Source organism: Mustelus asterias, chromosome 15 (assembly GCF_964213995.1).
Source record: "Mustelus asterias chromosome 15, sMusAst1.hap1.1, whole genome shotgun sequence".
NCBI lineage: Eukaryota > Metazoa > Chordata > Chondrichthyes > Carcharhiniformes > Triakidae > Mustelus > Mustelus asterias.
Window position 1 is genome coordinate 14,751,564 of NC_135815.1, and position 18,424 is coordinate 14,769,987.

General features: G+C 49.1%; 1 protein-coding gene across 2 annotated transcripts in view; it reads right to left on the reverse strand.

The window, feature by feature from the left end:
* Positions 1-3,384: 3,384 nt before the first annotated feature.
* Positions 3,385-18,424, reverse strand: part of crim1 (cysteine rich transmembrane BMP regulator 1 (chordin-like)) — a 217,651-nt gene continuing 202,611 nt past the window's right edge. For both annotated transcript variants that reach the window (XM_078229544.1, XM_078229543.1), the window contains exons 14-17: positions 16,814-17,008; positions 13,560-13,688; positions 11,444-11,625; positions 3,385-3,716 (exon numbers count right to left, since the gene is read on the reverse strand). In XM_078229544.1, the coding sequence (XP_078085670.1) occupies positions 3,534-3,716; positions 11,444-11,625; positions 13,560-13,688; positions 16,814-17,008 (689 nt within the window). In that variant the 3' untranslated portion in view covers positions 3,385-3,533. The remainder of the gene's footprint in view (positions 3,717-11,443; positions 11,626-13,559; positions 13,689-16,813; positions 17,009-18,424) is intronic.

Here is an 18,424-nt window from a genome sequence, read left to right on the forward strand (position 1 = left end):
AACATGTTAGGATGGCTGACTAAAAAGGCTGGTCATAGAGGTAGGCTTCGATGAGCATGTTAAAGGTGGACAGAGAGTGAGTTCGGGAGCACATTCCAGAGTTTAGGGCTGTCACAGCTGAAGGCATGGCTGCCGACTGAAGGGAAATGGAGCGGGGAAAATGGGGGGTGGGTGAAAGGTGAGAGTTAGAAGTTCGCAAAGTCTGATTGGAGAGGTTGAAACATGGAGCTGGAGGAAGGTGACAACACATTCAGGGACTCTGGAGTGGAAAGGTAAGTGGAAGGTGGGATGGTCATTGGCAAGGACAGAGGGAGGGGTCATGGGATGTTCTCTTGAGCAAAGATGCAACGAGGGTGGGCGGGGAATCCCTGAGGCGAGGGAACCGTTTACAGTCTTAGCTGGCGTGAGAGTCAGGAAGGGAAGCTGGGTGACTAGTCGCGATTGGATTGAGAGAGCAGGTGGTAGATCTTGTGGTTGGGATGAGCTCAGACGGGTCGAGAAGACAGTCAAGAGAGAAACCAGATGAGGTGAGTTCGGGGTAAGGGTGGGGATGGGGTTGGGATCATCAGCTTTGTTGGCAGGGCAAAGAGGAGCAGGCACTAGGCACAACTCAACTAATGGACTCAGTTTCAGTGACCAAGTCCATGAGCTCCATTGTTGTTGGAATGGAGAACGGTGTGGCTTAAGGGAATGGATAGCTGGTGGAGAAAATAACCTGAAGTTCCCTTTGGACTTTAGGGCAATCCAGGAGTTGTGGTCAGTTTTGGCAGCAAAGAACAGGACCTGACTGTACTTTGTGTGGTTCAGTCAGATCTAGTGATTAATGGCCAACCAACTTGAGTGCCTAAGTCTGCACCTCTTGGACTTGAGGGAAAAGATGAACGAGGTCATACCTGGGGAATGAGCAGGGGGACGCTTTTACTGGGGAGAACAGATCAAAAGCAGACGTGAGGGAATGTTTCCCAGCTTGAAGCAGAGGTCTAAAGGCTGGATAATTGGGTGCTGTTGCGATTTTACCATGGGTAAATGGGGTTGGGGAATGTGAGTGGTGAGAGATGCCACACAGTGATCGGGCATGGTATTGTCTGTGACGGAGATGACGGAGACAGAATTTCCACGCAAGGTGGCAGCTGAAAGCAATGACCATGAATAGGAGAGAATAATGTGGAGTGAGAGATTTAGGGAGGTGAGCGAACCCAGAGGAGAGAACAAAGTGAGTTAAGATGGAGGTTGAAATCACCGAGAGTGCAGAGTCATTCGCTGCAGATCTCATAACCCTTGAGAAATCTGATCAATTCCATTCAGCTTTATCGCAATTTGCTTTCATCCCCTCCTCTCCTGAAGCCCTTCTTGTTGGTCCAGCGCTCTACGAATGGTGTTGGCCTTGCAGAAGAGGCCATTCTTCGTGTGTGTGCATGTACGAGTGCCAGCCCATCCCAAAGGGCAAACCTCACAGCAGAACCTGACCCCGTCCTTGCCTCAACACCCGTTTCCCAGCAGGGGAAAGTGATCAGGGAATGCCGGCCGAATCACTCCCTCCTGAAGCCGCGCGGACCCCGTAGTGGCAAGTATGGCTTCCCTGTCACCACCCTTTGCGAGAGGGGCTACTTTCAAGCATGGCCTGGGAGCTGAGACTGGGACTTCTCTGTCCTGTGAGCCAAGCTGTGCAACATTTGACTCAGCCTTGAGGGGGAAGACTTTTTATTTCGGTAAGGAGAGCCAGATGCACTCCAATTGGGACCTGGAAGATGGAGAGCTGCCTTCTGCAGGAGTGGAGTGGGGGGGAGGGGAAGAAAAAGACCAACAAATACAAGCGCACAGTTTATAATAGGGACCAAAGGAAAAAAGAAATGCTGCCCAGTGCATAATATCCTCAATGGTTAAATTGCAACAGGAATCAAACAACGGATTGACACAATAAGCTGTACAAGTTAATCAACGACATGCTGGCCGGACAAAAGAAAGACCGACTTCGAAGGAAAATGAAGTTGGAGCTTGAAGAGCGTTGGTACTGTATTATGGATAACTGTGAGACCCATTTTTGTGATCTTTTAAAGCCCTTTGTAGGCTGAAATGAGAAGTTGCGAGAGCAGTGCTGAAACCGTCAGCAAAAAGGCACAAAATCTTAGGTAAAATGAGATGCTCTTTCCTTTTGTGAGTCCTGTAAGCCATCAAGCACTAGAATGGAATGCCTGTTAAGCTAATTTTTTTTTTAAACTGGATAAAATCTCTCTAGGATATAAATACATTAAACAGGAAAACATAGAAAATTATATATATGTACAAATACTTTTGTTTTAGCATAATATATATTAACATAAATATTCCTATAATGCTAATGTTTCACAAAGCATAATCTCCTTTTTTTTTCTGAGCTTCAAAAAAGGTGCTTGAGTAATATATAATTACGAAGCTTCCTACCACGGAAGCAGTCTCTAGTCTGCATACCAGTAAGTACAAAACCCAGTCTTTGCGTTTCTCTCTCTCTCAATATCGAGCAGGAACTTTGTCCAACAAAGTTTCTTCCATTTTCCACCTTCTGAAAATCTTAGGAACCCCCCCCCCCCCCCCCCCACGCCCCCACCAGAGAGGCTGGTGGTGGCTTTCGGGGAGGCAGGGCGGTGGGGGGGGGTCAGTGGGGCGGGGTGGGGGGTGTGGTGGGGGGGAAAGCCTGTTGTGGTTGTTCTCATCTCTGGTAGTATCTTTAAATGATCCAGTGCTAATATCATACAAAAACAAAACAAAAAAAAAAGAAAGAAGGAAGTTTAGGCCGCAGCCTCGTGCTGTCCTTGCCGAGCAACTGGCCATTACAAAAGCAGCACACGGTACACTTTTAAGATGGCCTCAGTCAATCCCACCTTTAACATCCGTCATGCTCTTAGAAACGAAACAACAGCAACAAAAGGAAAAAGAAAAATCCGCATTATCTTTTAAGTTTCCACGTGTACAGAAAACGTTGCCTCTGCGGGAAGGCCTGGGAACATGTTGACTCTCTTATAGAGTTTGTACTTGTGGCACACTCTCTAGGACGTTCATGCCAAGGGCTCTCTCTCTCTCCCTAGTTTTCAGTGGGTTAAGCTTTGTCGTTAATGGGCACAGAGAGTGAGAAAACTTTAAACCAAAAGAAAAAGCGTCTGCGAAACTCGGAAAGTTGCTGTTTGGTATTCAACCTGAAAGGGCTTTCCTCCTGCACAATGTGTCCTTCTCCTCCCTCCACCTATATATATATTACATGCAGAAAAAAATAAACCCCATAGTAACTTTAACTTTGGTGCTAAAGTGTTCTAGAAAACACTTGGTCAAATATCACAAGGAAAAGTGGGAATGATTTTTTTGTTGTTTTCTCTCTGGCACACGGTAGAAGTGAAACGGAGCCTATCCCGTTAAAAGTCTCAGAGCTGTACATGAATTCACAAACCCAATACAGTCCATTAAGCAAGTGCACAATTGTAGCTGTTTTTTTTTTGTGATTTTTTTTTGTGTTTTTTTTTTGTAGCGGGTAAAGAAAAAGTCTTTCTGCATAGAGAGGTGTCTCACACCGTCTGATAGAAGCTGTCCACTTGTAAGTTGTTTTGCTTTGTGTTTGGCATGCTGTAGAAACCACTGTGTCTGGAGTCTGGGTCCGCCATTCTCAGCATCCTCTGGGAACTGTCCACCTGAACCATGGTTCCTTTCTTACAGTCCACATACACCAGCTGGTTGTTCAGACACGAGGGCTGTGAGAGCAAGCAGGATAAGCAAGGCTTAGTTAAGAGTCATTCCCAATCCCCTCGTAAACATTATCAAGTGCACCAATTTCCTTAGGGTGCTTACAATTTTTCCACCCGTCGCATTTTGTTCACAAATCCTGCTCCATGTCTCCATTTGCATGGTTTCGCAGGCACGGAAAGACCATTTATGCAAAAAATCGGAACCCCGCCTCTACTCTGCCCACTGCCGCCTTGAGCAGAGGTGGGAATGTGGACTGAAGACCAATCTATTCCAAGGAGGTGGCACAGTGGTTAGCACTGCTGCCCCACAGCGCCAGGGACCCGGGTTCAATTCCGGCCTTGGGTCACTGTCTGTGTGGAGTTTGCACATTCTCCCCATGTCTGGGTAGGTATCCTCCAGGTGCTCCTGTTTCCTTCCATAGTCCAAAGATGAAGGTTCGGTGGATTGGCCACAGTAAATTGTCCCTTAATGTCCAAAGATGTGTAGGTTAGATGGCTTAGTGACGATAAATGTGTGGGGGTTACAGGGATAGGGTGGGGGAGTGGGTCTGGGTGAGAGCTGGTGCAGAATCGATGGGCCGAATGGCCTCCTTCTGCACTGTAGGGATTCAATGATTCTATGAGGTGGATTGGCACTTTAAACATTATGATGAGGCAGTGGTCCCCATGGTTATTCAACTTTATTTTAAAATGTTGAGGGACGAATAGGCATGGGTGAGGGTTGTCAGACCCTAAGCTCTGTGTGCTTACTCGGGTAACCCCTGTGATTAGACACCCCACTCTGACCTTCCCTATGAGCCTCTCCCCACATGGGCCTCCAATATGTCCCCTCCTCCCCCCCCAGGATCACTGGCCATGGGATCTCCTGCACACACCCTCAGCGAGTGACGCACCAACCGTGCCTTGTGTCTTCCACCAACCTGCTGGGAAGCCTAAACTGTCGGTGAGGCTTGCATCTGGGTGGGGGAACAGGTCGCCAATGCCACATGTACGTCGTGGAGTAGGAAAACTTGACTTCTGGGGTTTCCCCGCGCCTTCCCAACAATACTCCTGCTCCCAAGGGAACGAGTAGGTTAAAATCCCATGCTGTGTGTGCACATGGCTATCCCACTATTGGAGCGTCACTGTCATTTTAACCTTGACCCCCGCCTGACCTCCGCACACAGATACAGGTACTGTCCAGTCGGGCTGTGGGACGGCGACAGGAGCAGGAACCCTGATTGGTGTTTTGACATTCCAGTCCAGGGAGACTATTGCTGCCCCATTTAAGATCCACCAGCTGAGCTCATGCTGCAAATTGAACTTGGGGGGATCTTCTTGCTGAGTGTGACTCACTGCCGTATCTGGTACAGTGGCTGGTACAGTATCTGGTACAGACAGAGGCAGGAAGGAAACTTGATGCACAGGGTTTATCTGGCAGGTTTCTTCAAAAAAGGAATTGAGCTATCAGGGGTGAAGCATGTTGGTGTTCCAATACCACAGTCACATTGTCTGATGCCGTGCATGAAGTTGCTCGCAAGTCTGAAGTCAGTTTGACTACAGGCCTAAAGCCTGTAGTCAAACTGACTTCAAGAAGTAAAACCAAAGTAAGTAAAGTTTATTTATTAGTGTCACAATGGGCTTAGTGAAAATCCCCTAGTCGCCACCTGTTCGGGTTACACTGAGGCAGAATTTAGCACGACCAATGCACCTCTAACCAGCACGTCTTTCGGACTGTGGGAGGAAACCGGAGCACCCGGAGGAAACCCACGCAGACACGGGGAGAACGTGCAGAATTTGCACAGACAGTGACCCCAGCTGGGAATCGAACCTGGGTCCCTGGCGCTATGAAGCAGACCCAAAGAACAAAGAAAATTACAGCACAGAAACAGGCCCTTCGGCCCTCCAAGCCTGCACTGACCATGCTGCCCGACTGAACTAAAACCCCCTACTCTTCTGGAGACCATATCCGTCTATTCTCACCAATCACTGTGGCACATGTGCCGCCCTATTACGCTGGAGGCAGAAATCTGTCTCGGGCAGAAGAGGGAGGGACTATTGTATCTGATCAGCAGTCCGTTATACACAGTGCCTTCAGTTTCACCGAAGACAATTCCTACAACCACTTTCTCAATAAAATGTTAAATTTCAGCCTGCGGGTTAATGACTGGCTGTGTTTATCTTTCCTTACTGAGATTGGTGTGTAGCTGTAACAAGCATGACTAATGTGACATTTTGAAATATGATGCCCACATTATGACACCAGTCACCGAGCTTTTCCATACATTTCCATCTCTCTTATTGCCCTTTAAGAAACAACTTGGTCCCGTCAAAACCTGATACTTCTTTCTATCACTCCCTTTAACACATCACCACCTTCTTGGCACTTGATCTATATTTAAACTCACGCACTGTACTCGTCCAAGAAGGAAGCTCAGCACCACCTCCTTAAGGGCAATTAGGGATGGGCAATAAACGCTGGCCTTGTGATCAAAACTCATATCCCACCAACGAACAAACCAAATGCTATCAAATGGAACTCATTACCGTTTAATGCCATGAATCTCCTATTGTGTCATTCTTTCTGTTTGCTCGGATTTCTTTCTTTTAAGCTGTGTTCTGTATGGTAAGTACCTACCAACGAGGTTTCTGTAAAATAACTCTGACCAATTTTGTGCTATGTCTCTTGACAATCAAACAACTCTTCGCATTGACAGTGTACATTTGTATGAGGCCCTTAATGTAGTTAAAAAGATCAAAGGCACTCCACAGTGAGGGGAAGGCTGCCCTTCAGCTGTAGCATAATGATAGGGGTTTAGATAGTGAGTTCAAGAGTACAGCAGTAAGCACTGAAAGGTTACCCAACCATTGTGGGGGAGGGAAGTCTATACGAGCATTGGCTGGGACACGAGGTCAGAGAATGTTGGTTTGGGCTGGGCCGTGAATGGGCCTGAGGGTAAGGGGATGAGAAGGTTCTCTTTTACTCACTGCCTTAATGTGTGGTGGACGCAGATTCGACAGTGACAAAAGGGAACTGGATCTCTAGTTGGAAATAGAAAACTGTAGGGCCATGGGAAAGGGTGGGTGGGGGAATGAGACTAATTTGTTTAACTCAATGGACGCAATGACCCCTAGTTGGTGCTGCATAACACTATAGTGAGCCAATGGAAAACAACCAGGCCGAGGCGATGGGGAAGAGGGACTTAGGGCAGGATTTTGTTGCCAGTATGGGGGCAGGAGCAAAGCTGGGAAGGCGCTTAATTTCTCGGCTGGTGTGTCAGATTATCACCATAGGACAGGCTCGCAGCCATGTTGTTAGACTGGTGGGGTCTGGGATGGCTACCCACTGCAAGTGGTTGGCAACTTGTTAACTTAATTGAAAGGCCAATTAAGGCCATTAACCAGAGGCCAACTGAGCCTCCTACTCATAAAATCCCAACAGTGCAGAAGGGGGGCCATTTGGCCCATCGAGTCTGCACCATTCTCACTGACAGAGTATCTTACTCAGGCTCATCCCCTGCCCTATCTCCGTAACTGCACACATTTACCGTGGCTAATCCATCTAACCTACACATCTTGGGACACTAAAGGACAATGTTATTTTACAATGGCGAATTCACCTAACTTGCACATCTTTGGTCTGTGGGTGGAAACCAGTGCACTCAGAGGAAACCCATGCAGACACGGGGAGAACGTGCAAACTCCACACAGACAGTGACCCGAGGCCGGAATTGAACCCGGGTCCCTGGCGCTGTGAGGCAGCAGTGCGAACCTGTTGGCCCTTCAACTTCAAGGAACTGCTGGCCATCTGGCCACTAACTGGCTAATCCTGCAGAGGTCGCTGTTGAGTTACTGTTCCTGTCAGTGCGGGGTCGGGACCTGCATTTGATCCCGGTGTCCCGACCCCCAAGTGGAAAATCCTGCCCTTGTTGCAGGGAATTTGACATTCCTGCCAGATGGGCATCGCCAAGTTGATGAGGAGGGTGTTGGGGAAGCAATGTCTTGACATGATGCAAGTGTGGGTGAGGATTCTAGAGGTGGTGGGGGGTGAGTCAGCAGCACAGACGGCCAACGTTGTGATAATGTGAATAAGCCGTCTGGGAGGTAGAAGTAACACACGGCTTGAAGCTCAGCCCAGGACTGAACGGGATGCCATGATTGGGAGGCACGGTGGCACAGTGGCTAGCACTGTGAGGAGACCCCCCATATTAATAACATGAATGGTACCTCTGAGCATTTTGGAAATTAAAATTAGCTGGGTGACTGCAGGGCTCACTGGGAGAGGGGGTGCATCTTATTTCTTTCCCAATAGCATTCTGTACTCAAAGCATCCATCTTCCATCCCAACTAACCTCTCGTGCCACTAGTGTACGACCCACTGATGCACACAGTCAGAAGTCTCAAAACACCAGGTTAGAGTCCAAGAGGTTTATTTGGAATCACAAGCTTTCGGAGTGCTGCTCCTTCCTTAGGTTCCTACTCTGCCCACCCCAGTCCAACGCCAGCATCTCCACATCACTGATGCACAATCATAGAATCCCTACAGTGCAGAAGGAGACCATTCAGCCCATTGAGTCTGCACCGACTCTCCAACTGAGCATCCCACCCAGGTTCTTTCCCCATAACCCTACATATTTACTCCACTAATCCCCCTAACCTACACTATGGGACAATTTAACATGGCCAACTCACTTAACCTGAACACCTTTGGAGTGTGGGAGGAAACTGGAGCACCCGGAGGAAACCCACGCAGACACGGGGAGAACGTGCAAACTCTACACAGACAGTGACCCAAGCCGGGAATCGAACCCAGGTCCCTGGCGCTGTGAGGCAGCCAGTGCTAACCTGTTGGCCCTTCAACTTCAAGGAACTGCTGGCCTTCTGGCCAAGTCTCAGATTCTCACTGGGTACGGTCCAACTTTCCAGTGCGTGAGCTCGAGTGGCTTTCTGACTCAGAGGCAGCCGTGTTACTAAATAAGCAAACTTGTGTGAAGCCAATGTATGGTCACTGCGTCTGAGATCAGGTAACACAACCCTGCCCAGGGTTTGAACCTGGGACCTTCCTGCCAGTAGGGCTCAGTGACGGGCAGTACATTTATTAATGGCGAGGTCAGCAATTAGGACTATTAAAAGCTGTAAGTCGCACGGGGAGTCTGAGTCAGTACTTAGTGGCTATGTTTACACAGGACTGTTTTTAACTTTAGGTGGTGTCAGATTGACAGCTTGTATACCATTGGGTGGTAGAAATAGAAGACTTGCATTTATATAGTGCCTTGTAGTGCTTTGTAGCCAATGAAATATTTAAGTGTAGTCACTGGGTAATGCAGGAAACACAGCAACCAATTTGTGCTCAGCAAGCTCCCACAAACAGCACTGTGATAATGATCACATAACCTGCTTTTTATGATCACAGAATCTCTACAGTGCACAAGGAGGCCATTCGGCCCATCGCACCTGCACTGACAACAATCCCACCCAGACCCTATCCCCGTAACCCCATGTATTTATGCTGCTAGCTCCCTGAAACCAAGGGTTGATTTATCATGGCCAATCAACCTAACCCGACTGTGGGAGGAAACCGGAGCACCCGGAGGAAACCCACGCAGACACGGGGAGAATGTGCAAACTCCACACAAACAGTGACCTGAGGCTGGAATTGAACCCGGGTCCCTGGTGCTGTGAGGCAGCCAGTGCTAACCACTGGGCCACCGTGCCGCCTGTGATGATGGTTGAGTGATAGATATCGGCCAGGACACTGGGGATAGCTCCCCAGCTCCTCTCCGAAATAGGGCCCGGGGATCTTTTACATCCAACCGAGCAGGCCAATGGGGCCTTGGTTTAAAGTCTCATCTGAAAGACAGCACCTCTGACAGAGCAGCACTCTCTCAGTACTGGACTAGAGTGTCAGCCAGAACCTTTGTGCTCAAGTTCTAGATGATAACTTCCATATAAGGTTTGAGCTTTACCATCCATCTCCTTCTAGAATCCTGTACATTCCCTCCTTTTCCCCCAGCTACTTATTACTAGCTTTCCTTAAACTGCAAATTGCCAAGCACATTCAGGTAATTGGCATGGAGGAGCTATGGAGCTGAATTAACAACGGGAGAGATACAGTAATTAACCTGTTGTGACTCAGCTACCATCCCCATGTGTTAATTGAGCTCCCTCTCCCAGTGCTCAGTAATGCTTCCCAGTCAATTATTCTAAAGTCAACTGCGTCTTCTGTTTAAGGTATAAATATTTCATTAATGAAAGTCAACAAGTGAGTCGTTAAAGGGGAAATAAACAAATTGGGATGTAATCCTTCTTTTCAAATTAATGTTGGGAAAACAATTACTTGAGACGGGACAGAGATCTTTTTATTTTTATTGAAATTTTGAATGGTTACATTTATAATCCTCCTCAAGGTAGTAGGTTGGTGAGCATGGACTTCCGTTGGGTTGGTCCAGGTTTAAGCTCGGCAAAGTACTGCAGTGGTTTTGTAGTTCCCTTCTGCAGAATGGCTGACCCACTGGTCATCAGGTGTATTGGAAGGATTTACAGGTTGATAATCAACCTATTTGGCCACGTTAGGAAGGTACCTTCTGCGGCCATCAAGAGGGACTTGAACCCAGAGCTTCAGGCCCAGGAACAGGGCCGCTACCACTGCACCACAAGTCCTCTTCCATTTAAGTTTTCAAATCACACTATAGCATATTACTGATTTGCATTTGGTCTACTGGTCTCCACACTGAATCACAGAAATATTATGGCGCAGGAGGCCATTCGGCCCATCGTGTCTGCGCCGGCTCTCCAAATGAGCATGATGACTTAGTGCGATTCCCCTGCCTTTTCCCCGTACCCCTGCACATGGTTTCTATCCAAATACTCATCTAATGTCCCCCCGAATGCTTCGATTGAACCTGCCTCCATCACATTTCCAGACAGTGCATTCCAGACCCCAATCACTCGCTGGGTGAGAAATCTCACATCACATTTGCTTCTTTTTGAAAATCACTTCCAATCTGAAAACACTGGCTCTGGAATAACCTGCTGATGACCAGCCAGGTTGGCTGAAGGCTCACCTTGGACTGTGGCCACAGAGGCTGGTTTACTGGGATATTCTCACCTGCTGATGATCTCCCCTTGGCTACTTTCTCTTTTGAAAGGTGCAAGCTTCCCCTGCTGGGCGACAGTTCCAGGGTCACAGGCCATCCACCCAAAAAAAAGGTGCCTATTTTTTCAGCTTTGAGCTTTCATACTGAGCATCAGCTTATCATTGACACCATAGCTGAGCCCAACTCCACGCTCACTTGCTGTCAACATAAGCACACATTCCTGGGATGTAAGCCTCACTGGCAAGGCCAGCATTTATTGCACATCCCAAATTGCATGTCGCAATTTAATACAACTTAAATGGCAGGCTATTTGTGGGTGGTTCAGAGCCAACCACTTTTCTGTGGGTCTAGAATTACATCTGGCCAGACTGGGAAAGGATGGCAGGTTTCATCTCTTGAAGGGCTCGAGTGAACCAGATGGTTTTAATAACAATCTGGTAATTTGATGATCGTCATTACTGAGACTAGCATTTAATTCCATACTTATTCATTAATTGAATTGGGTAAGCGATTTGAATATTCTGAAACTGTACAATGCGCTGGAAGGGTAGATGTTTAGATTTATTCGCACTGTGGAAAAAGAAGTCCCACACCCACTTTAACTTACGCAGATTTAAGAGCACGCTCAGGCTGATGAGTTTGTCAAGGACACCGTACCTTTGTAGGAGTTCTGTAACAGGGCACCGGGATCCACTGCTTCTTCTGGTTGACCAGTAACAGAGCTATGACTAGAATGAGAGCGATCATGATGGGCAGTGCCACCCAGGCCACAGAGTGCATGGCGGAGTCTTCGTTGTACCGGGGATAGTCTCCACCTATTGCGTTAACACGGAGGTTCTCTGTCGGGGAAAAGAAAACACAGGGTCTTAGTAGAGGGGGTGACACAAAGGACACTGAGGCGGAGAACATTCAACAGCCCCTAGCCCAGGGCAGAGGTGACACAAGCTCCGTGCTGACCTCCTCCTTTAGATATCATGTCCTCTTTGGTAACCATGGACCTCCACTGGATTGATCCATGATAATGCAGTTACCTTCTGCGGTGTCTGTGACCAGAAAGTTTCCACTCTTATCGGAAGGACTTATAGATTGATAATCCAAGCTGGGTTGGCCACGTTATGAGCACACCTTCCACTCCCATCAAGTCCTGCAGTGGGATCTGAACTCAGACCTTCTGGTGTCCCTCTCTCTGAGCCACAAGACCTTTGCTGAATACCATGTTATATTTAAATGCTAGCTAATTTATTTTAAATTTGCCATTCTGCTTCGATACTGTTTCCCTGACTGTAGCATTTAGAAGCAGAGAGCTGATGTTAAATTTGTACGGAGCCCACCTATTCAGTTCTGGTTTTCATATTACAGTAAAAGGACATGGTAACTCTGAGATGCATGAAAAGATTTACAAGGCTGGTACCACAACAGGAAAGGCTGGGGATTTTTATTCTGGAACAAACAAGGCTTGCCAGAGGTCATTATGATTCTGAAGTGGTTAGACAGGATAGATATGGAGAAAATGTTACATTTGTGCAGGGGACTAGAACTAGGGGGCCATAAATATATGATAATCATCAATAGTTTAAGTTTACTTATTAGTGTCACAAATAGGCTTACATTAACACTGCAGTGAAGTTACTGTGAAAATCCCCTAGTCACCACACTTCGGCGCCTGTTCGATACACTGAGGGAGAATTTAGCATGGCCAACACACCTAACACATCTTTTGGACTGTGGGAGGAAACTGGAACACCTGGAGGAAACCCACGCAGACACAGGGAGAACGTACAGACTCCACACAGTCAGTGACCCAAGCCGGGAATCTGAACCCGGGTCCCAGGCGCTGTGGGGCAGCAGTGCCACCGTGCTGCCTTGGTTCGACAAAAGAGATATGGAGAGAACGTTACCATTTGTGCGGGAGACCAGAACTAGGGGCCATAAATACAAGATAATCACCAATAAATCCAATAGGGGGGCTGAGGAGGAACTCCTTTACCTGGAGATTGTAGAAACGTGTTACCTCATGGAGTAACTAAGGCAGATGGTACAAGTGCACATAAGGGGAAGCGAGTTAAGTACACGAGAGAGAAATGAATGGAAGAGTATGTTGCTAGGACGAGCTGAGGTGAAATTGTACACCCGAATGTTAAAGGAAATCAGACAGAGTATATGGTCTGCTATCGCTCGTTACTCAATCCCGCCCAAGTTGAACATTCTGGCAGCTGCCTGGGGAACGACAGATTTACGAAATGAATAAGTCTTTTATCTATTGAGCAACAGTGACTGTAAAAGGTGGAGATGCCGGTATCATGAGGACGCCTGCTTTAATCTCAGAAATAGCTGCTGACTCACGATTTATAAAGTTCACAGTTGTACAATGGATTGTGTCTTCCATAGCTCTATCTCCCGGGAACTGCTGACAAAGAGGCACTGAATGATAAAGGGCATTGCATTGCTGGTTTATTGAGCAGACCGTGATTCCCAAATCCTCTCGGATGCCGGCGAATTTTACAGGCTTTCTCGCGAGATAAATAAATCACAACCTTGCTTCACAAATTATTACCCACGTTAACAGTATCGCGCGGTGAACTCAGTCAGATGCTTCAGGGGGAACAGTTTTTGAGGCGTCATCGATCACGACGCCTCTTTAAACATTGTTAAAAAAAAGTCATCCTCAATTATTAACCCTCTCCTGCAACTGTCGATTCCCGAGCCGGAGCGGAGCGGAGGTTTAACCCCCTGCCTTCCCCTCCCCTTCCTGCGCGGCTGGGGCGAAACTTACCGTCGTCCCGAAGGTGAGCGGGAATTTCGTTTCCACTGGGCGTTGGCCAGAACGGTGCTTCCACTTCGATCTCTCCCCTCGGGTCAAACTTTTCGATGGGGATGTTGGTGGGCTCAGGCACATTCAGGTCTAAAGGGAGAGTGAACAAAGCGGAATAACAAGACAACCTGCGAATCACTGTGGCCGTCCTGTGAGTGACCAGGGTTGGACATTCGGGCCTGTATTTGCCGGGATGCACCCAGGCACGCGGCATGGAATTAATCCACAGGCTGGATTTTATAGTCACCTGCTGGCTTCTCCGAAAACAGGGGGTGGTCTTCAAACTCAGCACCCGGCCTACCCTGACCTGGCTCCCTTTGGGAGGGTGGGGTGAAGAATTTTCACAGTAACTTCATTGCAGTGTTAATGTAAGCCTACTTATGATTAAAGTTTATTTATCAGTGCTGCAAATAGGCTTACATTAACACTGCAATGAAGTTACTGCAAAAATCCCCTAGTCGCCACATTCTGGCGCCTGTTCGGGTTACACTGAGGGAGATTTTAGCATGGCCAACGCACCTAACCAGCACGTCTGTCGGATTGTGGGAGGAAACCGGAGCACCCGGAGGAAACCCATGCAGACACAGGGAGAACATGCAAACTCTACACAGATAGTGACCTAGGCCGGGAATCGAACACGGGTCCCTGGCTCTGTGAGGCAGCAGTGTTAACCCCTGTGACACCGTGCCACCTCACTAATACGTAAATTTTACTTGTTGGGATTGCCCATCCGCCCGCCTGCCCATTGGGCCTATTGAGGTGCATAAATGGCTAGCTGGCTAACCGGTGTCAGATATGAGGGGGGGGGGGGAATCCCTTGTGCCAATTGAACATATTGCCCCCAGCCCCTGTAACCCTCTCCTCTCAGACACAGTTCCGCACATCCCTCGCCCCCCCCAACCCCCACACACACACACACACATAGGTATGCTAGCCAGGCCCCGGCCGGTATCCCGGATTTGGCCACGCCTGTCCCAAAACCGGAGAATCCTGCCTGAGGTAAATAAACCTTTGTGCGGTCTGCCCCCCCCAACGCCCCCCCCCCCCCCCCCCCCCCCCCCACCCACCCAACTCCTCCCCCGCCCGCTACAATTCCTGTGACGGGCGAGATGGGAAAACCCCCCCCCCCAGATATTTTATTAACTGAAATTCCACCAACCACCATAGAGGGATTTGAAACCCAGCCCCAGAGCATCAGCCTGGGCCTTTTGATTAGTAGTCCAGTGACATTACTATGACGCCACCAGCTCCCCCATAGTAAAAGATTCCAAGCTGCTTCAGAGTTGTATTATCCAACAAAAATTGACGCGGAGCTACACAAGGAGATATTAGGATTGGTGACAGAGGAGGGAAAGATGGAAAGGTTTAGGAAGGAAATTGCGGCAGCCGAAGACACTGCTGCCAATGATGGTGCGATGAAACCTAACCATTGGCACTATCATCTCCTCACACTAACTCATCGTGGCCTTACAGGCAAAGTGTCAAGTGACAACAAAAGGTTCTTCAAAATTTGTCTCATTCTGTCCCTAACTTTGTAGATCCCGTCAGTAAGGCAGGAACTTCAACACAGTGGCCCAGTCTGAGATGCAGGTCACTGAATCACACCTTCCAGTCTCCGCCATAGCTAGACTGACAGATCTTCCTCATTTTGAAGTTTTAAAGGGCAGCTGCACCCCAGACACCTCTGTACCTACCTCCAGGAGATGAAATCATGCGTTACATCACCAGGGTCCTGAGGAGACCATAGAGAAGTTGCGCAGATAGATAAAGAGGGGAAGAAAGATTGATCAGAACTGCAGGTCATGAACTGATTGACCAGTGAGAATATATTAGTTTTGTTTTCAAATTTTGAGTATGCGACCTACTTCAATATGAAGGTCAATGAGGTGAAATGATGCTGACGAGTATTAGTAACAAATGGAGGTAACATTTCTCTGCCAAGGAAGGTTGAGGGTTGATGGGGGAGGGGGGTGCTAGAGTGTGTGTTTTTGGGGTGAGGGTTTATTGGGAGGTACAGTATGTGTTGATGGGATGAGGCTTGATGGGGGTAGAGTGTGTGTTGTTGGGGGTGAGGGTTGATGGGGATACAGTGTGTGTTGTTGGGGGTGAGGGCTGATGGGGGTACAGTGTGTGTTGTTGGGGTGAGGGTTGATGGGGAGTACAGTATGTGTTGTTGGGGGTGAGGGCTGATGGGGGTACAGTGTGTGTTGTTGGGGTGAGGGTTGATGGGGAGTACAGTATGTGTTGTTGGGGTGAGGGCTGATGGGGGTACAGTGTGTGTTGTTGGGGGTGGGGATTGATGGAGGGTACAGTGTGTGTTGTTGGGGGTGGGGATTGATGGAAGGTAGTGTGTGCTGTTGGGGTGAGGGTTGATGGGGGTACAGTATGTGTTGTTGGGGGTGAGGATTGATGGAGGGTACAGTGTGTGTTGTTGGGGGTGAGGATTGATGGGGGGTACAGTGTGTGTTGTTGGGGGTGAGGATTGATGGAGGGTACAGTGTGTGTTGTTGGGGGTGAGGATTGATGGGGGGTACAGTGTGTGTTGTTGGGGTGAGGATTGACGGAGGGTAGAGTGTGCGTTGTGGAGGTTGGAGACATTGAGGTGGGCAGAGGGAATAATTTGCAGTGATCTCTCAGGAGAGGAGGGTGATGGAGCTGTCAGGGGATCTCTCAGGGGAGGGGGGCGATGGAGCTGTCAGGGATCTCTCAGGGGAGGGGGGTGATGGAGCTGTCAGGGATCTCTCAGGGGAGGGGGGCGATGGAGCTGTCAGGGATCTCTCAGGGGAGGGGGGTGATGGAGCTGTCAGGGGATCTCTCAGGGGAGGGGGGGGGGATGGAGCTGTCAGGGGATCTCTCAGGGGAGGGGGGGGGATGGAGCTGTCAGGGGATCTCTCGGGGGAGGGGGGGGCGATGGAGCTATCAGGGGATCTCTCGGGGGAGGGGGGGGCGATGGAGCTGTCAGGGGATCTCTCAGGGGAGGGGGGGGGATGGAGCTGTCTGCCAGAGTCAGAGATTCAAGGGCAGCACTATTGTCATTTGATTTTGAAAGCCAGAAACAGGCTGTGTACGAAACAGATGCTCCTCATTAATTGTAGATAAAAATAAATAAAGGGACAAACGCTTGATCTGTGTGTACGGGAGGTGGTGAGGGGGGGGGGAGGTGCCATCTCTCTCCGTCCTGGCATCTTATAACAGGCTGGCATTTCTCCAATTACCTGGGCACACAGGGCAGCAGCTTCCGTCCACGTAGAGAGGCTCCAGGCAGGGGAGGGGAGGGCAGCTGACTGTCGAGCAGAGTGTCTGACCCTGTAGGCAGTAACAGTGGGTACAGCTGTCAATGTCCCATCTCTCCTCGTCTGCGTAGGTCTTCTCATTAAAGTGACACACCACTTTACTCGGGATGCTTTCCTCTGTGGAAGGGAGGGAAACAGAGAGAGAGAAAAATTAGATCGCGGGGCAGCCATCGTTCGATTATCCCCCCCTCTTCGCTCGCTGACAGAGCAACAGCGGCAAAATGTTTCAATTCCTTCAGTCATTGCGAACGAGAGTCCTGATGAGGGCACTAACTAAAGCAGCCTGAACCTCATCAAGCTCACAGTCTGGGGCACTACAACACCTCATCCGCATCTCAGTCAATGAAATGCTACTTCAACTCGGGGTGGTACGGCGCGGCACAGTCGTTGGCGATGCTGCCTCACAGCGCCAGGGACCCGGGTTCAATTCCGGCCTTGGATGACTGTCTGTGCGGAGTCTGCACATTGTCTGCGTGGGTTCCCTCCGGGTGCTCCGGTTTCCTCCCACAGTCCAAAGATGTGCAGGTCAGGTGGATTGGCCATGCTTAAATTGCCCCTTAGTGTTCGGAGATGTGTGGGTCAGGGGGATTAGTGGGGTTACAGGGATAGGGCCTGGGTAGGATGCTCTGTCACGGAGTCAGTGCAGGCGTGATGGGCAGAATGGCCTCCTTCTGCACTGTAGGAATTTCTATGAAACTATTTAGTTTTCCCTCTGATAGCTCCATCCCTGACTAAAAGCAAATTACTGCGGATGCTGGAATCTGAAACCAAAAGGGAAAATGCTGGAAAATCTCAGCAGGTCTGGCAGCATCTGTAAGGAGAGAAAACAGCTGACGTGTCGAATCCAGATGACAAAGCTTTAGACAAAGGGTCATCTGGACTCGAAACGTCAGCTCTTTTCTCTCCTTACAGCTGCTGCCTGACCTGCTGAGATTTTCCAGCGTTTTCTCTTTTGGTCCATGCCTGACCGCCTGTCGATCAAGCAAACAAATGGTAAGTAACTTGGGACATTTTAATAGCCTAAAACTGCAGCCCCCCCCCCCCCCGCCCCCCCTTCTCCCGGGACTCTCTCAGAGCTGGCAGGGCTCTCTCACTCTTCCCCTCCCTCGGGTCACTGACACGTCTGGAAGTTGTGGCATCCTCGCGAACAGCCTTGACGATCGAATTTGGCCAGACTGGCTCACAAGGAAAACCTGTGAAGAATGTCGTCCTCAGGACTGCCCATCCCTCGGACACTCTGACACGGTGGGACTTGTATTTATGACCAGCTGATGGGGGTCCCCTACAACTGAGTGGTTTTCTCGGCCATTTCTGAGGGCAGTCAAGGGTTAACTAGATTCCAATTGTGGGACTGGAGTCACGTATAGATCAGCCTGCATAAGGACGGAGGGGTTTTCCTCCCAGGATTTGGATTCTTACACTAATACGCCTGTTTTCATGGTCATTTGATTTGATACAGAGCTACTGGGGAGGGTCTGAACTCTTGTTTTTGGTGGCGCAGTGGCTAGCACTGCTGCCTCACAGCGCCAGGGA